General features: G+C 36.5%; 1 protein-coding gene across 1 annotated transcript in view; it reads left to right on the plus strand.

Annotated features, from left to right (window-relative positions):
- TARBP1 (TAR (HIV-1) RNA binding protein 1) overlaps positions 1–22899 on the plus strand; it is a 75621-nt gene that overhangs the window by 23291 nt on the left and 29431 nt on the right. Inside the window, exons 11-17 of the mRNA XM_036756110.1 lie at positions 4851–4950; positions 6461–6633; positions 17334–17431; positions 17788–17949; positions 21405–21592; positions 21975–22233; positions 22332–22520. Coding sequence (XP_036612005.1) covers positions 4851–4950; positions 6461–6633; positions 17334–17431; positions 17788–17949; positions 21405–21592; positions 21975–22233; positions 22332–22520 — 1169 coding nt within the window. The remainder of the gene's footprint in view (positions 1–4850; positions 4951–6460; positions 6634–17333; positions 17432–17787; positions 17950–21404; positions 21593–21974; positions 22234–22331; positions 22521–22899) is intronic.

Here is a 22899-nt window from a genome sequence, read left to right on the forward strand (position 1 = left end):
AACTTCATATAACTAGAGTGTGTGGTTATATGTAAGAAATATTTGGCTTATTGATATGTCTTCAGAAGTCATGATGGGACCAGTATGTTGGAAGGTACTGGGGAGAGAGGACATATTTTGGCTCAGGATAAAGAACGTCTTAATGGTCAGAACTATTCAGAAATGACATGAACAGCCTCATGAGATAACACATCTTTCATTATTGGGAATTAAAACGTGGCCTGAACCCTCACTTCCCAGGGATGTTGTAGAGCAGGGGTCCTTCATCTTTTTTGTGTCATGGACCCCTTGGCAGTCTGGTAAAGTCTATGCATTCCTTCTCAGAATCATGTCTTTTAAATGCATAGACTAAAATACATGGGATTACAAAGGAAACCAAATGTTAGTGAAAATAAAGATGTAATTTTTTTACCCCACTCAAGTTTATAGATCCCCTGGAATCTATCTACGGATCTGTGTATCTCAGGTTAACAGAGCCCCTGTTATAGAGGGAATTCATGTACAAGGTAGGGAGGAGATTGGTCTAGGAGATCTCTAGGATACTTTCCATCTTTCAAGGTTTTATGGATCCTATTTACTTTCCTGGTATCAAGGCTGTTTATTTGTTTTAAATAAGGTATTCTTTCATTAATGGGATTTTCTCCATTAGTATTATGAATAAGTGATAATTTGCATGAATTTTACAGTTTGATTTCTCGCCTTTTGTATTTGCCAGCACTGTCACAGACCAGGTTGTAGTTTCATATATTGATATTGCCAGTCAAAGACATGTGGTCTTTGCTAACAGGTGATTACCCTTTGTGAATAGTACCATGCTTTCTTTCCTGCTGGAGTATTCGTCTGTTGCACAGTATTCCATGTGTTATGTAAGTTCTGTATATCCATTAACTTAGGAGATTGTTTTCTTTGGTCTAATAGTAAATGAATTTTAGTATGTGTTCTACTTAACATAGCTTAAACAACCTAAATTTATGGGGATGCAATTTCATTATCTTGTAATGTATACCACAGATTTTCAAATTTAATTAAATATGTATTAAATTAACTATGTATTTAATTAAATATATGAGATTTCATGTTAGGAACAAAGTTTGTTCCTTAAAAATTTAAGGAGTTGAGATCTTGATGTGTAACTAGTGACTAATGGAAATTAACTTTCATAATTTAAATTCTTTGGTGACCTGATAGGAAAAGGAAGCAAATGCCGTCGGTGTAAGAACTGAGAGGCAGTGTGGGGTGGTAAATAAAGAGCTGGGCTTAGAGCCAGGGAGACCTGGGTTGAAGTCCCACTTGACAGAATCCTGATTGTGTGACCTGACCTCATCTAAGTGGTCTAAGCTCTAACATTTTAAGTTGCTGTAAAGGTGTTGACCTGCCTTTGCAGAGGGAGTTTCCTCATTTCTTAATTCCCAGTACAAATGAAATCACAGCTCGAGTCCCTGTCTCTTATGTTGACAACTATACATGGATCAGAACTTGAATGGTTTTGACCAAAAACTCTTGCAAAACTTGGGAGTACAAAAATTAAATGTAGTGGTTTTCAAAGTAGGTTATACAGCTCAGAGCAGAGTTAAATTGAGGTTTCGAGGATGAAAAGATGTACTATTCTAAAGTTGATTTTGGCTTGATAGAATCATCAAGCTAAAGCATCACCATGCTAATTGCTGCATCTAAAATAACTTTTGTTCTGATTTCTCAAAGCGGCCGATGCAGAAAAGAGAAACTATAAGTTAAGAACGTGTCTGTGTCGGGCAGTAAGTAACAGACCTTTTTTTTTTTTTACACGAGACGCTTGATATCTCTTATTTTTCTATTCTGAACTAATTGAACATCAAAAAAGACGTTGCCACATACAAAGTAGAACAAAGGAAAATTATATGCGAAACTGTGACCCTCTTACACCCAGCTCACTTTGAAAATGTTTATCACAAATTCAACATGAGGAACATACCTTTTTCCAAACTTGTTCTTGAGGGCAGTTAGTCGCAATAACCTAGAAAACTTATGTTGTGGTTCCTGTTACATAGATCAAAATAGACGCTGTTTTTGAAGATCCTCTTCTTGGGCTCTACAAATAAACTGAAGGAGGCCTTTGACATCTGCCTTCAGTCATAGACAGAATGCTCTGGAAATGAATAGATGTAAAGGTTTATCTGAGCTTGGATTAACTAGATAGAGAGATCTTTTGTGATTACTTTTGATTAGCCTATTTTTTTCCAAATATAGTCAGCATATCAGACAAAACATTTTCGTCAAACATCACATTGTACCTACTTGAAAAGGGATTGATATTCCAAAGAAATCGATTAACAGTGAAGTATATCTTATGGCAGCTATAAACCCAGTTGTTAAGGTTCTGTCATTTTTGAGTGCTGCCTCTCAGAGTTAAAAATCCTATTTTAGAGTGTTTTGGAACTTCCTTTATTCACTCCACATTCCCTTCCCCCCTGCCCCCCAAAAGTTTAGAGTTTAAATTACTGGTCTAATAGGCCCATTTATTCTTTATTATTCTTTTTCTTTGGGGAGCATTATCAACTGTTTAAGAATTTAGTATTCTGCGGTTTGTTTAGAAAAAGCTAGCCAAAATATTGATTTTAGACTTGTTTAGTCTCTAAAATAGTTGGAACCCCAGTGTTTTTCAGGGATGGGACTAACAACTGCTCTACCGCCTTCATGAATTTTCCCTTATTCAGATCTAAAGTGGTGAAACAGGATTCAGAGCTCTAGGGGAACTTCAATATCTAGTCTTGACTCCTTTGTTTTACAGATGAGGAAATAAGCTGGGATGTTAAGTGCTTACATAAAGTTAACCGAGGTAATACAAGGATCAGAACCAAATTTGAACCTAAATCTCGTGCTCTTTCCTTACATAAATGATTGAAAAAAATGAAAATTTTTAAATTAAATAATTATAGTGTTCCAAATGCTAGAGATACATATAGAAAAGTGAAATGATCTTTACCCTCGAGGAGCTTGTTCTGCTAGGGAGAGGCACTATGTATAGGAAGGTTCATCTGCAGGACAGATGGATGGAAAGGCCCAGTGGTCTTGGCAGGGAAGATGGTAATGCCTTTTCTTCAATGTCATTTCCATCAATGAAACCATATCTACTTCTGTTGTTGAACCATTTGAACCTGTTATACTTTTAACTTAGTGTGATTTTATGCTTTGTACCCCTTTCTTCATTTTTATCACAGTCCCTCTTGTACCATAATTTACATGTGTTATTTCATTTGACATAACTGTGAGGCAATAGAAAGGTTATGTAATCATTTTAATAGTTGAGGAAATGGAGACACAGAGAGGTTAATCTGTTTGTCTGGCTCACCTGGATAATAAAGTAAGTCTTGAAGCTAGGACTCATCAAACCAGATCTGCTGACTCTCAGGTCCAGTGCTCTTTTCCCTAAACCATGCCACCTCTTTCATGTCCTTGTGTTCCAGACACTCCATTATTTGCCGAACATGTTTTATATTTCTTTTTTCCACATGTAAGTTGTACTTTCTATACCTGGCTTCATCCAAGTCTTACCTATCCATCGGTTATCAATTCAGATGGCACCTTCTCCATGAAACCTTTCTTAATGTCTGCTCTATTCATAAGGGATCTGTGAAGTGACATTGCATCACTTTTAACATTTATTCTGCAGTCATTAAGTGCCTACTATGTGCAATGCACTGTATTTAGTTATTGATAAGTTCTTTTTAGTATTATGTCTTAATACTCCTTGACTTTGACTAGCTCAGTGCCTTGCAAACAGTAAATGCCTAGCAAATGATTTTTGAATGAATGATACTAGATTTTTAAAATCAGTTTGTATTGATGCTTATTTTTATATCACGTAGATTTTTCCGTGCATCCTTTCCCTTCTGTTCCTAGAGAACCATTCCATATAACAAATGACTTTTTTTAAGAGGAAAAAAAGGAAAAGAAGCATAAGAGGGAAGAAAATCAGTAAAAGCAATCAATACATCAAAACAAAAATCTGACGTTCTATGCAGTGTTCTATATCCATGGACCCCACAGCTTTTGCGAAGGAGTGGAGGAGGTGTTTTCTCATTTCTCTCTTGGGGCCATGATTGTTCTTTATTTTCACAATATTGATTTTTTGTTGTCTTGTGGTGATTCTTTTCATTTACATTGTTGTAGTTGTGTATGTTTTTCTAGCTCCACTCATTTCACTTTGTGTTAATTCATATAAATCTTTCCTTGTTTCCCATTTACTTCACCATTTCTTACAGTCAAAAAGCATTTATTATACATATACTATGTGCTAGACATTGTGCTAAGTTCTGGAGTACAAAAAAGTCCTCTCCCTTCTCCCTCCTCCCCCTCAAAAAAAAACAACAAAAAACAAAACCCCAACAACAAAAAAATCAGTCCCTGCCCTTAAGCTTACAGTCTAATGGAAGAGATAACATGCTACGTTTAATTCCAAATTACTTCCCATCACTTTCACTTAACTCCTGGAAGGCAGGGACTGTCTTACACTTGTGCTGTGTCTTGTATAACAGGTGTAACAGATATGAAATACTATATTTTAATTGAACTACATGCTAACCATTTATGGTCTTGTATGTATTTGGTTTATTTAGGGGATTTACTTGGATAGTTTATTCATGTTTTTTTAAAAATGAACTGTCATAATGGAAATTCTGCTATATTTAATTTCACTTACTTTAATTCTTTTCTAGTTTTACAATTATGTTATCTAGTACTATGCTACTTACTGTTTATGAAAAATTGTCATATGAGAGATGTCAGTAGGTTAACCAAAGAATTGAGTAGTAATTGATTCACATATGAACTTCATTCTAAGGCTTTACAGGCTTTAAATATTATTGTTCAAGCAGGAGGAAATTGCTTTATGCCTGATTGGTATGAAGCTAAACTTGTTGCTGTGATGGTCCTGCTTGCTGCAGATGTGGAGGAGATGAAAAATAAATATAGGTAAGTATGTTGCTTTAAAAAGAAAGCTAATCAGGTCTGCAGTTCCATTCAGATGATTGGATGCAGAGGGTTACTCATTAGGTTTGCTGATGGTGTCTTGGGTGGGATGACTAGCATCTTGGTCTGCCTATTAAGAAAATGTTCAAAAATAATCAGTGATTTTGAAGAATAGCAAATTAGTCAATTTACAGAAGAAGAAAAGCTGTGTACCAAAAGAGCTGATTTGGACGTTAAGGGCTAAAAACTCATTATGCTTTGTATACCAGGTACAGAATTACTGTTAACAAAGTTAATTAATATCATAGTTGAAATTTCCTGAAGTTTTCCCCTCCTGAAAATTTTGTATTTTTAAAAAATCTTGGCCCTTATACAAGCAGAAAGGAATATCTTATAATGTACATAATGTGGTGGAGAATATGAATAGTCCAAACTATATTGCTTTGAAATTGCAAAGTTTCATTGTTCATGGTGACTTGATAAAGCAGGAACTGGCAAACTATGGGCTGTGGGCCAAACTAGGTCATGAATTAAAATTAGTTTTTACATTTTAAAATACAGTTTTATTTAAAAATGTAAAAAGAAGGTTGTATTTTAAAATGTAAAAATCATTTGTAAGGGGGCAGCTAGGTGGAGGGATGAGTAGAGCACCAGCCATGGAGTCAGAAGGACCTAAGTTCAAATGTGGCCTCAGACACTTGACACACTTACTAGCTCTGTGACCTTGGGCAAGTCACTTAACCCCAATTGCCCTGCCTTCCCCCCTGCAAAAAACAAAAAATCATTATTAGCTTACGGGCCATACAAAAGCTGGTGGCAGATTGAAGTTTGCTGGCCTGTACAAATACAATTCTATATTGTTTAAACTCTTGTTAGAAGAAATTTAAGTTAGAAAGCGTTTAACGTATTTGTGACCCTTGGTTCATGGTGTTATTTTGACTAATGTGTTTTGTAAACTTTGAAGTGCAGTGTAAATTCAAATTTTTATGATTGTTATTTTATTGGCCAGAGGTACTTTTGAGAAATAATGAAGTAAATGTTTTTGAGCTGTTTGTTCTCAGATTTTGTTTAATATATCTAATTGATTTTATCAGCATTCTAGCTACCAAAAGTTTTCTTCATTGGAAAAAAGTAATATAAAGCTGAAACTTTTTATTTTTTTCAAATGAAACTAGCTGAAGGGTTTCTTTTGTATTTGTACTTATTTGGAAATGAATATAGGATATACTTAACAGGGCTTTCCTTCTATAGTGAATATTATTAAACTCAGTGGAGAGGGTAGGGAGAAAGGGGGAAAAGGGGAAAAAATATGATTAAAATGGGCAGTTAGGAAGACCAGAGTCAAAGATCTGGCCACATAGGAAGCACACAATCATAAATTAAATTATAAGGGTAATTTATAACATAGATTAATATTTAGCAATTTTAGGGAGGCAGTTCCCTAAGTTGTAGGTTGAATGGGATTTGTCTTAGCTTGAAACATTTATTTCGTGATTTTGTTTTTAATGTATAGTGAAAGGAAGAAAACACAGAATGAACTAAAGACTGTCCTACTTCCTCTTATGGATGTCCTCATGAAGCTTGGCACAAATGCTTACATACCCTTGTTGAAAACTGACAGATGCTTACAGTTGTTACTGAAGTTGTTGCAGACTTGTTCATTGAAAGGTTCCCCAACACAAGGTGGTAAGTGATAAATTCTGTTAGTTTTATGCTTGGGCTATTTATCATTTGGGTTTGGGTTGAAGGGATGAGGGAAAATAAAAATGACTATCTTCAAGTATTTTAGCATTTAGTTTTGCGAGAATATGTAATTCGTCAGTGTGGAGAAACATCTATAAGTAAACAAGTAAGTTTTTAGAAGCCTAAATAGGGAAAACAAACAAAAAAACAGAAAGAAGTATTTGTGAAACATTTGCGGTGTTGTGAACTGTGCTAAGCATGGGGGATTCAAAAACAAGTAGGATACTTCTGCCCTTCTGGAGCTTATAGGAATGGCCGAGAATGGTGTGGTCGGGGCAGCTAGGTGGTGCAGTGGATAGAGCACCAGCTCTGGAGTCAGGAGGACCCGAGTTCAAATCCGCCCTCAGACTAGACACTTGACATTTACTAGCTGTGTGACCTTGGGCAAGTCACTTAACCCCAATTGCCTCAAACCTCCCTTCTCCCCCACAAAAAAAAGAACGGTGGGGTGGCCTTGTTCCAGACAAGATAAGGGGAGAGCTCCCTTATCAGAGCCCACAACCCAAGGGCAGAGGTGAGTTCATTTGGGAGCAAGAGGAAGCCCAGAGTGCAAGTGGCATGTTTGGAAAAAAAATAGGAGTGACATAGATGCTATGCCTCTCCCAGGGTCACACAGCTACCAGGTGTCTGAGGTATGATTTGAGTCCAGGTTTCCTGTCACATGTATTTCCTTGTATTTTAGCTAGCAAAAATTTTGTAGATCTTTGATTCCTTTTCCAGATAATTGAAATATCATTGCAATTTACAAATTTACAAAATTGTTAAGCAACATCTACTTGTTTATGAGATGGTGCTAGGTGTTATTTAAAACAAATTAAAACCAGGTAATGTTATGTTTTGTTTTTGTAACTGTTGGTATAAATTTAAACAGACGTGATCCATAGAAGAGGTGGTGGTGGTAGTTGTAGTTTATTTTTCCAGCAATTATATAACTTAATAGATTATAGTTATGAATCACATACAAAGTTCTATAGACCTAATTTAAACATGAAATACATACACAAATTAAGGTATTTACATTATTCATAAACAATGGGGAAATTCTTTTTTTTTTGTATTTTATTTCTTATTTTATTTTATCTTATTTTTCCCCAGTTACATGTAAAAACTATTTTAATCTTCGTTTTTAAAACTTTCAGCTCCAGATTCTCTCTTTGTCCCTCCTCCCCCATTGAGAAGGCAAGCAATTTGATGTTATACATATGTGATCATGCAAAATATTTCCATAACTATGTTGTGAAAGAAAACATAAGCCCCCCCCCCAAAAAAAAAACCAAGAAAAATAAAGAAAGTGAAAAAAGTATTTCTTCAATCTGTATTCAGACACTATCAGTTTTTTCTCTGGGGATGGATAGTATTTTTCATTGTAAGTCCTTCAGAATTGTCTTGGGTGGTTTTATATTGCTGAGAATAGCTAAGTCATTCACAGCTGATCTATCACTGTTATTTTGTACACAGAACATTTCACTGGCATCAGCCCATGTAAGTGTTTCCAGGTTTTTCTGAGAGTATACTGCTCGTCGTGTCTTACAGTACAATAGTATTCCATCATAATCACATACCACAGTTTGTTCAGCCAATACCCAGTTGATGGGTATCCCCTCAATTTCTAATTCTTCGCCACCAGAAAAGAGCTGCTGTGTAAATATTTTTTGTCCTTTTTTTTTTTTCTCTTTTGGGATACAGACCTAGTAGTGGCACTGCTAGATCAAAAGGTATACATGATTTTATAGCCCTTTGGGCATAGTTCAAAATTGCTCTGTAGAATGGTTGAATCAGCTCACAGCTTCACTAATAGTGCATTAATGTCTCATTCTTCCCACATCCTCCTCCAACATTTCTCATTATCTTTTTGGTAGTATCAGCCGATCTAATAGGTATAACCTAGTACCTCAGAATTGTTTTAATTTGCATTTCTTCAGTCAGTAGTGAGAGCATTTTTTCATGTGGCTATAGATAGCTTTGATTATTTCATCTGAAAACTGTTCATATCTTTTGTTCATATCTCAATTGGGGAATGGCTCTTATTTTTAAAAATTTGACTCAGTTCTCTATGCATTTGAGAAATGAGGCCTTTATCAGAGAAACTTGCTTCAAATTTTTTTTCACAGTTATTAATTCCCCATCATATTCCCCCTCCTCCTGTTTATTCTATTCTCTCCTTTTACCCTGTCTCTCTTCAAAAGTATTTTGCTTCTGACTATCCCCTCCCCTAAACTGCCTTCCCTTCTATCACACTGACCCCCTTCTTTTATTCTCTTTCCCCTCTTATTTTCCTGTAGGGTAAAATGGATTTCTGTATCCAATTAAGTGTGTATGTTATTCCCTCTTTGAGCTCATTCTGATGAGAGTAAAGTTCATTTACTCTTCCTCACCTACCCCACTTCCTCTCCAAAGCTTTTTCTTGCCTCTCATGTGAGATAATTTACTCCATTCTACCTCTCTCTTTCCCTTTCTGCCAGTACATTTCTCTCTCATCCCTTAATTCTATTTTAGATATTGTCCCTCATATTCAACTCACACCTGTGCCATCTGTCTATATACATACTCCTTCTAACTGCCCTAATAATGAGAAATTTCTTATGAGTTACAAGTATCGGGAAATTGTTTTTCTTGGAGTAATGAAAAGAGATGGTCAGGAGAGTCATTTTCCTAGACAGTATTGTGAGTAGGGGAAATTATCATTTAATAAGAAAAATAACTTATTATTAAAGACATATGATGAAAGTGTGCAATAGGAACAGGCAGACTGTCTTCTATAGCAGACTGGTAAAAAAAAAAAACAAAAAAAAAACACCACCCTTATTGCTTTTTTCCAACAAGGTTTCTCCCATGCATATGTTAAAATCCTAAAATATTTGAAAGATGGAACAGCAGAGATAATTTTGTTTGAAATGAGTATGTATGCTTACCAAAGGTGTTTTCTGCTGTTATGGATGATATACACCATGGAGTCCAAATAGAAGCAGGATTCTCTGTAGCCTGTGAGTTCTCAAGGTATTTTTGTTGGTGGATGACATTGTGCTGATTGCATCAGGACCTGGAACATTGAAGAGAACCCTGTCACTCAGAAGAGTTTGGCCTAGTGATCCCCAAAGGAAAAGTCAAATAGATGAAGATTTAGTGTAGCCTTTTATCCGGACTATACCAAGCAAAGTAGATGGACAGCCTACATATACAGTGTGCTCTTCAGTCACTCATATACTAGATCTTGGACAAATGTTGCAGATGGACAGTGAAGTGACTCAAAACTGAATAGGAACAGAGCAAATTGTATTGTATTTGGTAAATTGCACAGTGCTTATCATAACCGTATCATTCTCCCTGAAACAAAACCCCAACTTTTTAACATTAGTATTATTCTGGTGATTCTATATGGTAACAAATGATGAACTGCCACAGTGTCCAAAGAATCAAAATTACAAATCATTTAAAGGGCAACAGACAGATGCATGGTGGGTATGGGTAAGGTGTAAGTCGTAGGTTGTAGCATGTTGCCAACAAAATACTTTGCACAAGAATATGGTACAAAGATAGATGCACATGATTGGAAAAGGACATGGTCTGTACATGCATTAAGAGGAAGGGATAACAGATGGATATCCCATATGCTCTAATGGTATCCGTGTGATGTCTAGCGATCTAGTAGATAGCTCCCAGTATATTGGGTGGAACCCTGTAGAGAATTTATTACAAACATTATAAAGACAAGCATTACATAGGATGAGAAAGCACAGATGGGTTCAGTCTTCATTATAGGAGGGAATTAGATTGATTGGATGCATTGATTGGATCACAGATCCGTTAAAGTAACAGATGATGATAGCTTCTGTTTATATCTTGACTTAGATTTATCTTATTTAATACTCACACAACTCTGATGTTAGTGATCTTTGTTTGACCAATGAAGAAAATGACAGATTAAAAGAGATTTGTCTAGTATTATGCAACTTTAGTGTCAGAGTGAGAACTTTAAATTTAAAAGCCTGCTTCAAGTCAACAATATACTTAGTCTTTGCCATTTTCGGTGAGGCTCTCAAAATAACCTAAATATTTAGGTGCACTAATTTACTTGTGACTTACTTAGTCTCTTGACCTTTCTGGAGACACTGACCAAATTGGAAGTAGAAGAATCAGGGTCATAAAAAAGAGAGGTGATTGTGTGTTACTTATTTCTAAATCAGACTGCTCAGTGTAATTTGGAACATTCGAAAATTTGATAAACACTGGAGTGGTTTGCCATTTCCTTCTCTAGGGTGCCATATATACATATACATAAATAGTGTGTGTGTGTGTGTGTGTGTGTGTGTGTGTATGTGTATAACAGATGAGGAACTGAGGCAAATAGGAGTTAAGTGACTTTGTGTAACACAAGATGGAATGTGGAAGATAGTAAGAAGGTCAGAGGGATTTAGGAGCTCAGATGAGACAGATTACTTCTGCCTGGAAGTATTGGGAAAGATTATATGAAGATAGCATTTGAAATGGACCTTGAAGGATGGGCTGGAACTCAGTAGATAAAGCTAAAGGGGTAGTGTCAAGGGAACAGCATAAGAAAAGGAACAGACTTAGAGTTCATAGAATGATTTATAGAACATGATTCCTAGAGATAGAATGGCCCTTAGAGATATTCTACTTCCACTCTTTCATTTTATAGGTAAGGTTACTGAGACCCAAAGAGAGGTTAAGTGATTTGTTCATAGCTGCACAGTGTAGAGGCAGAGCAAGGGCTAGAACCTGCATCTCCTGAGTTCACCCCAGTGCTCCTACCTGTATACCTCACTGTCTTTGGGATCCCACATCATATTTTGGGGGATAGTAAATGCTGGGAATAGTCTGCCAAAGTCAGTCTTCCTAAAGCACTTTCTGACCTTGTCATTCTCCTATTCAAGGAGTTTTAGTGGCTCCCTACTGCCTCTGGGATCAAATTAAAACTTAGCTCGTCATTTAAAATCTGACTCTGGTTACTTTTCCAGACTTATTTTTTGTCATTGCCCTTAATTTATTCTTTGCTTCAGTCAAGTCTGAATCTGCCTGTCTTCAGATTCTATCTTTACTACTCATAGTTCTGCCTTCTAGGGCCATATGGAAGGCTAATCTCATTTTTGTATGAAAGCCCTCCAAATACTGTAAGATGATTGTCATGTTCCTTTAAGCCCCTCTTGTTCTGTTGATCACCATTTTCCTCATTCTGGCTTTTCTAAATGCCTACTGGCTTTGTGATGTCATTTCTAAACAGTTATTTCTAGAACTAAACACAGTGCTCCAGATGTAATTTGACTAGCGCAGAATTCAGGAGGACTATCACCTCACTTGTTCTGGACACTACCTTTAAACGCAGGCTATAATAATATTAGAAATTTTTGACTGCTACAGAAAATTGTTGATTCATTTTGAGTTCACAACCTTCTAGAACATTGAGATCTTTTTCACAGAAGTGGTTGTCTAGCTGTGACACATTACCATCCAATATTTGTGAAGTTGATTTTTTGAAAGCAAGTATAGAGTTTTACATTTGTTTGTTTCAGTTGTGTCCCACTCTTTGTGATTCCATTTGGAGTTCTCTTGGCAAAGATATTGGAGTGGTTTGCCGTTTACTTTTCCAGCTCATTTTTCAGATGAGGAAACTAAGGCAAACAGGGTTAAGTGACTTGCTGAGGGTCACACTGAACTCAGATCTTCCTGATTCTAGGCCTGGCACTATATCTACTGCACCACTTAGCTTCCCGAGTTTTACATTATTGGTCTTTAATTTAATTTCAGTTGATTTAGCCCAAAGTTTGATATCTTTGGATCTTGATTGTCATTTAGCATGTTAGTGATCTCTCTGAGCTTTTTGTCGTCTGCTACTTTGACAAACCTTCCTGTTGTTTTGTTCAAATGACTGATAAAAGTGCTGAACAGAACAGGGCTAAGGACATGTCATTATAGACCTCTGAGATCATTCAACCAATTCTGAATATACTTTACTGTAGTGAGGCATATTTAGACTCTGGCTCTTTGTCTTGTCTCTAGGGATAGCATTAGAGACTGTCATTTGCTTTTGCTTTGCTGATACAGGTATATCATATTTATGTTACTACCATAATCCTTTCTGTCTAGTTACCTTGTCAAAAATGAAAACTCAGTACGGTATGGACTTTTAGAAATCACTGATTCCAGTTCTGAATGCTTTCAGTGATTCTTTAGTAATGGGCTCTAGTATTTTGAGAAGCCCGCTGGCTTTAATTTAAAGATTATACTTTTTCTTTTTTAAAGGGATAACTTTCCTTTCTCTAATATTATATCAGCTCTCCCATTTTTCGTAATCTTTTAGAAGTCACTGATAGTAGTCATACATGCCAGGTCTTCAAGTAGAGTGTAATTTAGCTGGGCCTTGATTTATGTGGAACATAGATTATAAAGCATAGATTTAGAGTTAGAAGGCACCTCAAAAGTCATCTAGTCCAGCTCTCTTATTTTACAAGTGAGGAAACTTAAGCCTGTAGAGGTTAAATGACTTACCTGAAGTCACACAGGTGGTAAGAGGCAGGACTGGATTGGACTGAGTCTGTTTGACTCCAAATCCAATTCTTACATGCCTGTGCTGTGCTCTCTTATTCTCTCCTTACTAATCTTGGGTTTTCACTCCATATGAGCCAGAGATTATTCTACTTGGCAAAGAAAACAAGCAAAATGAGAGTTGGCTTGGCTCTTATGGATTAGTATCCCATGAACCCCAATGCAAAGGGCTATCCCAATCCTTTTTTTTGATGATCCTCATTGGCCTAGCACATGAAAACCCCCAGAACAAAACAACTTTTTGCTCTTGGTATTTTTATCAGCTCATTATGACTTTTAACTCTCCTGATAGTTTTTATAGGATCTTCCTTTGTTGTATTCTCTCTCTCATTTGCTCTAGTGTCCATTTTCTAAAGATATTTAAAAAACCATCTTTAAGACAACTTTTCCTTTTCCTCATTATTAGAATTGTTTCTTTCTTGTGCTTTCAGAATTTCATTCTCAAGAGAGAATTCCTCTAGGGGCTAATTGTTAGTAAATATAACACCCTAAATTGTAATGTATGTGCTTAACTGTTTTCATGTTGTATCATTCCCGTGGAATAGAAGCTCCTTGAAGTTAGGTAGTTTTCATTTTCTTTGTCTCCTCAGGGCCTTGCACGTAGTAAATGCTTACTTACTGCCTGTTGCATTGAGTTGACTTAGCTCATGAGATCCCACCTGTTCTCTTATCTCCTAAAGTCTAGGGGTGCATGTCAAGACTGCTTTCCTTTCCTTCACTTTAGCATAAATTCTCTGAATTGATGCGGTCACTTCCATTGAATATCTCTCTTCATTGACATCCAGACATTTTCACCGGCCGTCCCCCATGCCTGGAATTCTTTTCCTCATTATTGCCTGCCTTCTTTCAAGTAAATTCTACCTTACACACATAAAATATAAATTCTGCCTTCTACAGGAAGTCTTTCCTGATCCAGTATAATTCTAGTGCCTTTCCTGTGTTGTTTTCAGTTTATCTGGTCCGTAGCCTGTTTGTGCATAGTTGTTTGCATGTTGTCTCCCTCATTAGGCTGTGAGCTCCTTGAGAGCAGGGACTGTTTTTTGTATTTCTTTATATTCCCAGTGATTTTGCATTTCTTTGTGTTCTCTCAGTGCTAAGCGCATAGTATATACTTAATAAATGTTTATTGACTAACTGGCCAACATAATTTTTATTCCAACATCCATTTCTCCTGATTGGTGAGAATCAGATTCTGAATATGCTTATTTCAAAGCTTTCTTCACCTTTTGAAGGATGAAATTATCATTGAGGCAGTCTAGGAAATTATTAGTTGCTCTGTTTTTGACATAGCTCCAGCAGATACCTGGATATTTGAAGTTCTTCATCCCTGTGATGTCATGTTTCCTTGTTAAGATTGTGATTTGTTGCTTGAACTCAGGCATTTCCTTTTTGTCCTGATGAGCTGTAGTATAATGTTTTGACAGTGTCACTTTTGTTTTGGTATTCATTGATAATTACCCAAATTCTTTCCACCATTTTCCTCCTTCCTGGTTCCTGTATCTGCATATCTTTCTTAATGTACCATGCTGTGCACTTTCCACCTCTGCTGCTTTTACCTTTCTCATTCCTTTTGAATAAGGTTTTACACTTACTAGTTTACACTTACTAGAAATAAGTTTACACTTATTTCTGTCACAAAGCCATAGTAATGCCTGAGGTCAAATCTGTTTCCTTGTAGTAGGATCTACAGTTTATTTTATTTATTGCCTGTGGTTGTGCATTTGTATATAGCTATCTGAGGCTGCTTGTTTTATTGGGGACTTGTCTCTTGGAGTTGGGGCATGTACAATATACCCCTTTATAATTCTAGTACCACTGGGAAAAAGACTTAAATCCATGTTAAATCAAGCTTACTTTTACCATATGCAGTGTATTTTAGGGCCTGACTAGACCTGATTTGTGTATCCAATTCTGTGTAATAAGAAAGCTTAGTAAGTATTTATAGCAGCACTTGTTGTGGTAGCAAAGAACTAAGAAAAGTGGGTACTCATTGATTGGGGAACGGCTGAACAAATCATGATTGTATGATTATAATGCCTTGTTATTGCACCACAAGAAATGATGAACGTGAATAATATAAAAAAAATTGGGAAGACAGAGTGAAGTAAGTGAACAAGATAACAATTTATATGGTGGACACAGTGGCATAAAGAAAAACAGTATCAGAAAGATTCAGAATTCTGATGAGTGACTAGTGACATCAGTGTACTGAAGGATACCTCGTGCCTCATCAGAGAGGTTGTGGAATAGAACTATAGGAGGGCCATACATTGTGACACGTGGTGAAGGTGTTGATTTATTTTGCTTAATTAAACTTCAATACAAAGCACGGTTATGTTGTTGTGGGGAAGGTGTCATTGAGAAATCTAGCGATATAAGAAGAGAATAAAAGTGAGGCAAAGCAACAAAAATACTTTGTCAGAAGGGGTTTCTTCTGTTAGAAAACACCCACATTTTTAAGGAAACGTGTTCGGTATTTTGAGAGAGCGTTATAAATTATATAATTTTCTCAGTACTAAACATAAAAAGTAACCTGGCACTCTGTAGGTGAGAGTAATGGACCCAGCGTGGCCCCTCTACTGCTTGTAACCTCTGGCTGCCTTTGAGTCCCCTGCACCTCTGACCTCCTCTGTCTTTTGGTGAACTTGGCAGGATAAGGGCTATGAACTTGTCTCACACCTCTTTGCTCTCTTGGGTTATTCTCACTTGTGTTCTCAGTTGCAGTCTATGTCATATGATGTCAGGGCCTGACTCAAATAAGCATCTTACATTTAGTTTAAAAAGGGCCATGCACACTTTTTTCTATTCACTAATAACAGAAACATTTGACTGCTGCTATTACAGAGCAATTTTTTAGGTATACAAGTTATGACGATTAAAGAATGAGACAGCCCATGAGCCTGCGACAAAATTCGGACTCCTTACTTTATAGTCACGCTCTGTATACTTCTTTATTTAAAGTGTTTCTTTTTCTGCGTGTGTCTACTACTCTCACTCTTCTCTTGCACACTGGGAAATATGATGGCCCTTGTTCCTAACATTTCTTGAAAAAGAAAGCTTAGCTGTAGTGTTTATATATAAATGAAGGAAAATTATATTATATTACTCAGTCACGAGGCCTTCTAGAAAGGGCTTAGGAGGGTTGTGCCAAATTTGTATGTTTGTATTCCAGATCTTTCAGTTTTTCTAACTATGAAGCAAAGTTACTAACTAAATAGTGAACTCATTTTTATTAAATGAAAAGCTTAGGCGTTACCACATCAAAGGTTACATGGTATAGGGAGTATGTCAGTAAGGAGCTTTCTGTTGCACATTGTTACAATAACAGAGAGCTTGTGTAGGGACCGTGGTGGTAATGGTGCAAAGAAAAAGAACTGCTGTGTTCTAACTGTCCTGCACCTCACTACCTGGCTGTGTGCCCGCAAACGTTACATTCTCTCTTATTTATTTAAATATCCTGTGTATACTAATTGTCATATGTATAACTACTCTTAGTTACTTAGTCACTTCTGATCACATAGGACTGGCCCAAATGAATGTCATGTAGACAAGAAAATGAAGAAGAAATTAACGTCTTATTTCCTTTCATGATTTGGGTGATGAGTAGGGATGCAAAATTAACACTTTTATTGAAGAAGTTGCTTCCCTGTATCCATCATTAGCTTGTGGCATCTTTACACTGGGGGTCCAGTTTGAGCAGCTGTTGTGATGTATAATGATGTACTCAACATCAGTTTCTATACATTTTGTGATCATAGCTGAAGTTCCACCTTATGCAGGAAGCCTTTCCCACTCGTCCTTTTACTTAGTGCCCTCCCTCTAATGCTGTTTCCAATTTATCTTGTATAGATCTTGTTTGTACATAGTCCTTTGCGTATTCTCTCTCTCCTATTAGATTGTAAACTCCTTCTCAAGGAAGTTTTCAAGCACAAATTTTTTGGGGGGCCTTTTTTGTATCCCCAGTGCTTAGTACAGTGCCTGGCCCATACTAAGTGCTTAATAAATGCTTTTTGTCTTGAGTAATATTTTTTTAGTTACATTTCTGATATTTCTGGAGTAATGTACTTTTTCTTTTGGTACAGATGGTGTACTAACTCTTCTTCAGAATTCTGTCATGTCCACTACAGAAAGTATTTCTGAGTTTATTGTTAGAAGGCTAACTGCCAACGAATTGAGTACTGTAAGTATTTAATGGAATAACCTGCCAGTTGTGTTGTTAAATTGAAATATTACGTAACATTTTCACCCTTGGATAAATCTATTAAAAACAAGTCTTTTTATATGTAAGAATTTGGGTGATGCCTGCCATCCAACTCTTTTGCCAAATGATTGTTGGCTCTCTCTTGTTCCCCCAATGACCCATTTATTTGTGTGAATATTTGTAAAAATGAGATGTTTCATCTTTGATTATGATTCCTAGCTTTTGTTTTAATATGTAATCCATTTGTGAAGGATCATTGAATCTTGATTTTTACTTGTAATTTTTTTCTTACAGATATTTTAATACCAGTTACACATATCTTTTATTTGTTTTAGGTTTCAGATCTAGAACGTTGTCACTTATACTTAACAATATTATCTGAACTTGTGAATTTACATGGGAAATTTGGTTGGAAAAACAGTGACTCCATTTGGAAATTCATTTCCCTTCTAAAAAATGCCTCCATTCTGCATCTGCAAGACATGAGTAATGAAAAGGTAGTTTTTCTAATAATGTAATTTTTTTGTGAGCTTGGTGTAGCTTACAAGAAATATTATTAGATCTAACTGCAGTAATTTATCAGTTAATAAGCATTTATTAAGTAACACCTTTGTTCGAGGCACTGTGCTAAGAGCTGAGGATATGAAGGAAAAAAAAAACCAAAACACTCTCTGCCCTCGAGTAGCTTTAATTCATTTGAGGGAGACATGCACATAAATAAGCAAAACATATACACATTGAATACAAAGTAAATTTTCTGTTGTGGAGAAGGGCACTAGCACTTGGGAGGATCCAGGAAAGGCTTCATGTAGAAAGTGGTGCTTCAGCTGAATTTTGAAATAAAGAATTTTAAGAAGTGGCAGTCAATCCATTCCATGGAGGCATGGAGGACAGCTTCAATCGAATACACAGAATACAAGATAGAGTGTCATGTGAGAGGAAGAACAGAAACTGATCAGTTTGCGTGACCGTGAATGCAGGAAAGGCGGGTTGGAGCCAGGTTGTGAGGGGTGCTAAAGCTCAATGGAGGAGCTTACTTTTGATCGTAGAGGAAATAGGGAGACAGCGCAGTTTGTTAAGTAGGGCAGTAACATGGTCCGACACGGGCTTTAGGAAAATCACTTTGGGAACTGAGGTATGACTACAGGATAGTGAGACTAAAATTACAAATCATTCACAATTGACTAATTTCATTATGTTAGGCATCAGATTCTCCAGCTGTAGAATAGCAGGATTGAACTCTATGACTTTGAAAGTGTCTTTCATCTTTAAATCTATGATCCTATGACCTATAATAACATAAGAATGTAGGCAGCCACATAGTCTTGTGAAAAGGAGCATGACTGAGTTAGAAGGAGAATGAAGATGTGCCCAGACCCCCAGGTTCAGATTTAGGTAGGCTGAACTAAATGGCACAACAGATAGAACCCAGCACTTGGAGTCAGAAAGTCTTGAGTTCAAATCCTGCCTCACAGCAGCTGCGTGATGCTGGACATGAGTCAATCTCTGTGTGCCTCAGTTTCCTCATCTGCAAAATGGGGATAACAACACCTAGTTCCCAGAGTTGTTTTGAGGATCCACTGAGAAAATAATTGTAAAGCACTTCACAAACCTTACATTGCTGTGTAAACGCTGCTTGTTGCTGTTATCATCATCATTAGGAACAATACGTCATTGTGTCAGATGAAGACAATGGTGTTAGCCTGACTCCCGAGGGTTGTAGTAAGGGTGAAATGGCAGCAGATGGGAAAGTCCTCTGCACAACTCCAAGACTCTATGGTGGAAGACAGTGTTCTCATGTAAAGTTGGCTCACTTACCTAGAATTCTCACTCAGGAGCAGTGGCACCAAGACCTCGTGTGTGTTGTGCTTCAGGCATCCTTCACGCATTCTCTGTAACACGTTTGGATGCATCATCCATGGACTTCTCTAGACCAGTAAGACCAAAGAGTCATAGAAAGAGATCAAGAAAGGACCTTGAATATCACCTTGCCCCAAACCTCTCATTTTATAAATGATGAAATGGTCTCAGAGAAGTCCTTAAGTGACTTAAGGACACACAGGTAGTAAAACTGGGAATTGAACCTGGGTCTTGTGTCTCCAAATGCAGCATTCTTTCCAGTGTTTCGTATTGTATTTTGATGATAAAGGAAAAAAATTTAATATAAAAAATTGTATTCTTCCATAAAAAAATTGTTTTGTTTATTTCTAATGAGTGTAAATATGAAGCGAAGTTCTTGTAGTTATGTAATAAAATAGCAGGTACTACATAAAATTATAATTTTATAAAGGTAGGCATGTTCTGTTTGCAAAACTTAATGATGCAATTTCTCGTAGTATATATATGTTTCAGCGAACTTTTTGTTCTTACTGGACAAGGTGGCTAGCATAAATAAAGCTTCCATCTACAGTGATAAAAGATCTTTCATGAATAATTTTCTAATCTATTACTAAGTTGAGTTAATCCAACCTTATATTTCTTCATTTTGGGGCCCAGAGAAGTAGCCCAGAGTTACCCAGATAGTAATAATCATCAAAGCTGGGATTTGAACCTAGATTCTGTTGATGCCAGATTGAATGCTTCTAATACACTACAGGCACCATTAAAATATTTAATTTTTAAGGGCTCTTTTTTATTGCACTTTTTGAAGTGCTTTGAACTTTTTTCAGGTTAGGAAGGGTCATAGTACATATAAAGGAATTAAATTCCTCACTGAAAAAGTATTGTAATATCAAAATGGTCTGCATAGACATTGGTTATTTTGTCCCCCACTTTGGGATAGGGAAAATGTAAACATTTCCTTCAAGCCGTGTGATGTAGACATGACCAGTCAGCAACTTGTGAGACACCTATGGTCCTTGGAGTCTTTTTACTAATGCTTCCTTCTGCCTCTTTTTTTTAAGGCTGTCACATACTACCATAACTGATACTTCCTAAAATGAGTGTGTGGCCACCCAAGCTTCTAGATTACAGATTACGATTTATAATGCCTGTACACAAGTCAGTCAATAAGCATTTATTAAATTTAACAAGCATTTATTAAATGCTTATTTAAGCATCTCCTAAATACCAGGCATTGTGCAAAGCACCGAGAATACTAAGAAAGACAAAACGCCGTTTCTACCCTTAAGAAGATCACATTGTAATGGAGGAGAAAACATTTAAGTAACTATGTACATAAACACATAACTAGGTATATAGAATAGACATACATATGTAACACACACAGATAGCTGGACAATAATCTTAGAGGAAAGGCACAGGAATCACAGCTGACAGAATATGAATGACAGAGTGGGCAGAAGTGAAAGTTTCTTGTAAACATGTTGGAAGCTTAGGCATGTTACATAGGCTCTGCATACACTGGGATGTGTGTAGTGATGTGAGGTGGTTGGCTAGGTGGCATCATAGGCAGAGCACTGGACTTGGAGTCAGGAAGACCTTACTTCAAATTCTGCTTCAGACACTTAATAACTGTGTAGCCCTGAGCAAGTCATTTACCTTCTCGGCCTGAGTATCCTTATCTGTAATATGAGAATAATAACGGCACCTGAGAAGGTTAATCTGTGGATCAAATGGGATAATATTTTAGAAGTGTTTTGCAAACCTTAAGGCACTGTATAGATGTTAGCTAATATTATTAAATAGTGTTGATCTAGATTACTCTTGGCAGAGAGTAGGATTTTGTTCCTAAGTGCAGCGCTTGTTAAATGACTTTGGGCGACGTGGTTAAGGCACTAGGCATTGGTTTACACAGTACAGGACATATTCGTCAGTGAGTCATCTTCTATGGTCGGGAAGGATGACATTCCTTTTGCTTTTCTCCAGAAAGCAGAAGTAGGAGAAGTGGGTGGAAATTGTAGAGAGGTGGACTTATTAATGATTTAAAGTTATAATGGACTTTAATTGACTTTATGTTAAACAAAATATTTTGGTTTTTTTTCCTTGTCAGGAACCAAAACTAGGTAAACAGATTCAGAAAGTGGTTAGTATGGCGTGTTTGGCAGTGGTCTGTGGGATCCTCTCCCAGAAGTCAGACTTGCATCTTGATTCCCTAGATGTTGGAATTTTGGAAAAATTTATTTCTTCTTTTCACCTCAACCAGATAGTAAGAAAGCCACATGCTGAGGAAAAAAACAGGTTTGTACCAATCCTTTCTAGCTTAAGATGTTCTTGAATGTTTCTTTTATTGTTGTTAGAAATCGTAAAATCCAGAATCTTATCTTTGTGTTTAAATAACTGAATTAGATACTCTTCTTACCCAGCCCTGCTTGTGTCAGTTTGGTTTGACCATGTGTAGTTGTATTTGTCTGAGTCTACAACAGTATTAGCAGATTTTCTTCCTGGTAGCTGATGATGAATGGGCTTCTTCAATTTAAGTGATTCTTTTATAGGCAGGGGAACTTGATGGTAGCGATGTTTAAATTTGTCTCTATCAGAACATTGTACTGTATATGCAAAGCAAAGAAAACTTGACTATAAATAAGCATAGATAGTAATGGTGTTTTTTTTTTTGTTACAGTTTGTTTGAAGAATCATCCTCTTCCCAGGGATGGGGGAGAGTAGTTGCACAGTATGTTCACGATCAGTGGCTCTGCCTCTCATTCCTGTTAAACAAATACCATGCCCTCATACCAGCCACGGAGGGTGAGATGGAACCCTTTCTGCATGTTGTTCCAAAGCCAGCAGGCATTTTGCAGTCTGCATTAGAAGCCCTTACTATCCTTCCTTCTGATCAAGTTTTACCAGTGTTTCATTGCATGAAAATACTGGTTCCTAAGGTAAGCAATAGACTTGTCAATTTAAATCTAGCTATAGAAATAGTTTTACAGTTTTTTGAAATTGTGGTAACTGTCTCTCCCTTTTTTTTCTTTTAAAGCTTCTTTGCTCCTCAGAATCACTCTGCATTGAGTCTTTTGATATGGCTTGGAAAATTATATATTCTTTGAGCAACACACAACTGATATTCTGGTCTAATTTAAAAGCTTTTGTCCAGTTTGTCTTTGATATCAAAGTTCTTACCATTGCTGCCAGAATCAAGGGCCAGGCATACTCAAAAATAAAAGAGGTAAAAAAAAAAATTTTTAAAGCATAGCTTCTGTGATTATCATTTGTGGGTGAGCAACTTTAAGCTACAACTAAATTTATTATATTGTCTTTTCTTCAATGTTACAAACTTAAAGATAACTAACCAGCATAATGTAATGAGCTTTATATGATTAAAAAGGAAATCTAAACCTAAGTATGCCATGAAGTTTTCTTTTTATGGAAAAGTAGTGGGGTTATTTATTCATTTTTTCTTCTTTTAGGGAGGGAATTTGTTCTTTTGGAGATTTCTAGGTGATAATCACTACTTTAAAAAACTGACTAAAAGTTAGGAAACAAAATGATCTTGTTGGTGCTATGATTTTTTTTTATTTTTTTTGGAACTGTCTCTAGGCGTTGAA

The sequence above is a fragment of the Trichosurus vulpecula genome, chromosome 4 (assembly GCF_011100635.1).
Source record: "Trichosurus vulpecula isolate mTriVul1 chromosome 4, mTriVul1.pri, whole genome shotgun sequence".
NCBI lineage: Eukaryota > Metazoa > Chordata > Mammalia > Diprotodontia > Phalangeridae > Trichosurus > Trichosurus vulpecula.